Source organism: Scylla paramamosain, chromosome 37 (assembly GCF_035594125.1).
Source record: "Scylla paramamosain isolate STU-SP2022 chromosome 37, ASM3559412v1, whole genome shotgun sequence".
Lineage (NCBI taxonomy): Eukaryota > Metazoa > Arthropoda > Malacostraca > Decapoda > Portunidae > Scylla > Scylla paramamosain.
In genome coordinates, this window is record NC_087187.1 from 4,767,501 (window position 1) to 4,770,000 (window position 2,500).

The 2,500-nt window shown below is 39.1% G+C and overlaps 1 protein-coding gene and 1 long non-coding RNA gene across 2 annotated transcripts in view; one reads left to right on the forward strand and one right to left on the reverse strand.

Moving 5' to 3' along the window:
* LOC135091407 (uncharacterized) overlaps positions 1–2,500 on the reverse strand; it is a 75,266-nt gene that overhangs the window by 13,550 nt on the left and 59,216 nt on the right. The window contains exon 3 of the mRNA XM_063989040.1: positions 210–603. Within this exon, the coding sequence (XP_063845110.1) occupies positions 210–501 (292 nt within the window). The 5' untranslated portion in view covers positions 502–603. The remainder of the gene's footprint in view (positions 1–209; positions 604–2,500) is intronic.
* The window catches only part of LOC135091411 (uncharacterized), a 141,886-nt gene that overhangs the window by 2,456 nt on the left and 136,930 nt on the right, over positions 1–2,500 (forward strand). The window lies entirely within an intron of this gene.

A 2,500-nucleotide genomic window follows, 5' to 3' on the forward strand; every position in this document is an offset into this window, starting at 1 on the left:
CAAATAAGCCACTGGAAAACAAATAAAACATCAGCAATTCCAGTCCAAATAAATCTGATAGACTGTAAAAAAATACAAATAAAATAACGAACTCAGAATAAAACAAAAGGTTACGACAAATATATGACAAACAACACACACACACACACACACACACACACACACACACACACACACACACACACACACACACACACACACACACTCACCTGAACACCCCGGGGGCTCGTCAGAGTAATCAGAACATTGAGCTTGTCCGTCGCAGAAGAAGCTGTTAGGAACGCACGCGCCGTTGTCACACGGGTACTCTGACACGTCACACGAGGAGGAGGAGGAGGAGGAGGAGGAGGAGGAGGATGTGGAGGTGGAGGTGGAGGAGGAAAGGCCCAGTACTCCTTGTATCGTCCCTCCTCCTCCTCCTCCTCTCCCTCCTTCCCTCCACACGAGTAAGGAAAGGAGGAACGTGATGAGTAGGTTGAATTTTGTTGAGTAATCTTCCATTGTTTGCTTTTGTTGTTGTTTTTCTTGATTCCTGGGTTTTTTTTTTTTTTGGTGATTTTTTAGGGTTTTTTCTTTTCTTGTTGTTGTTGTTGTTGTGGTTTTCTGGAAGAGAGGAAAATGTGGTTAGTTATGTTGTATTTTGTTTGTTTGTTTATTTATTTATTTATTCACTTGTTTGTTTGATTTTTTTTATTTGTGCGTGTTTGTCGAAGTCCGTCTAATTTACTCTCTCTCTCTCTCTCTCTCTCTCTCTCTCTCTCTCTCTCTCTCTCTCTCTCTCTCTCTCTCTCTCTCTCTCTCTCTCTCTCTCTCTCTCTCTCTCTCTCTCTCTCTCTCTTATTCTACCCTGTTTTTATTCCCTTTTTTCAATCACCTAATTAGCGGTTAATTAGCCTTTCGCTCATTTTTTATTTTCTTTCCCTTTTTTTCATTTATTTTTCATCCATTGTATTTCAGGAAGTTGCTTTTTTCCTGTGATTATTCTCCTTTGCTGTTAAACATTCGTAATGAGACATAGACAGACAGACAGACAGACAGACAGACAGACTCAGAGACACAGGCAGACGGACAAACAGACAGACAGACAGACAGACAGACAGACAGGCAGACGGACTGGCAGACAATAAGAGAAAACGAAAAGTAAATATTTCTAAAGGAACGAGGCAGAGAGGAAGGAAGGAAAGAAGGGAGAAAAGGAAGAAAGAAGGCTGAAAGAGAGGAAGGAAGGAAGGAAGCAAGGAAGTAAAAAAGCAAGAAATTGAGGAAAGAAGGCAGAAAAAGATAGGAAAGGAAGGCAAAGAAAAGACAAACTAAAAATAACGAGAATGGAAAATACATAACAATAAACGAGAGAGAGAGAGAGAGAGAGAGAGAGAGAGAGAGAGAGAGAGAGAGAGAGAGAGAGAGAGAGAGAGAGAGAGAGAGAGAACAAATACCATTCATGTATAATTGAAAATAAACAACATCCGCGGCGCTCAATCATCTCAGTAATATTAGTTTTTTTCCATATTTTTCCTTTCTTTTTTTTACTTCACCTTCTAATTTTGCCAAACTAAATGAAACGCAGAGAGAGAGAGAGAGAGAGAGAGAGAGAGAGAGAGAGAGAGAGAGAGAGAGAGAGAGAGAGAGGTGTATAAATTCTTTTTTTTTTTGTTTTTTTTTGTTTTGTTTTTGTTTATTCCGTTTTCTTCTCGTTCTTGTTGTTCTTGTTCTTTTTTCCTTCTTTTTCAGCTTTAATTACTTCTTTTTAGTCGAACACACACACACACACACACACACACACACACACACACACACACACACAGAGAGAGAGAGAGAGAGAGAGAGAGAGAGAGAGAGAGAGAGAGAGAGAGAGAGAGAGAGAGAGAGAGAGAGAGAGAGAGAGAGATTACTTAATTTGAACGTGCCGTGTCGATAAGGAACTTCCCCCCTAGTTAAATCCAGCAAATCGCTTCCCTAAGGCCTTGAAATATAGGGACGTGTTTATCAGGGAGTGTCGAAGAGGAGAAAAGTATCGTACGTTTGAGAGTCAATACGCGCCGTCATTTTTTTAACGTACGAAATATGAATGGAATAGTTATCGCTGCCAATTATCATGTACAGAAAACGGTGGGGTTAAAAAGACTATATTTGGCATTTCCTGTTGTACGTTTGGTTCTAGAAATGTACGATAACTTTTTTTTTTTACAGAAAATGGAGGAGTTAGAAATAATGTGCTTTCGGTAGTTATCGTGTTATCGTATTAGTTTTTCGTACGTTTTGAGTGTGAAAACGTACGGTCACATTTTTTAAAACGTACGAAATGCGAATAGAATAGTTACCCCATTCAATTATCAAGTAGAGAAAATGAAGGAGTTAAAAATGATATAACTGTCGCATTATTGTATTAGTTACTGTACGTTCAAGTGTGAAATGCACGATCACTTTCATGAAACGTACGAGAAATTACTGGAATAGTCTTCCCACTCAGTTATCACGTAAAGAAAACGGAGAATTAAAA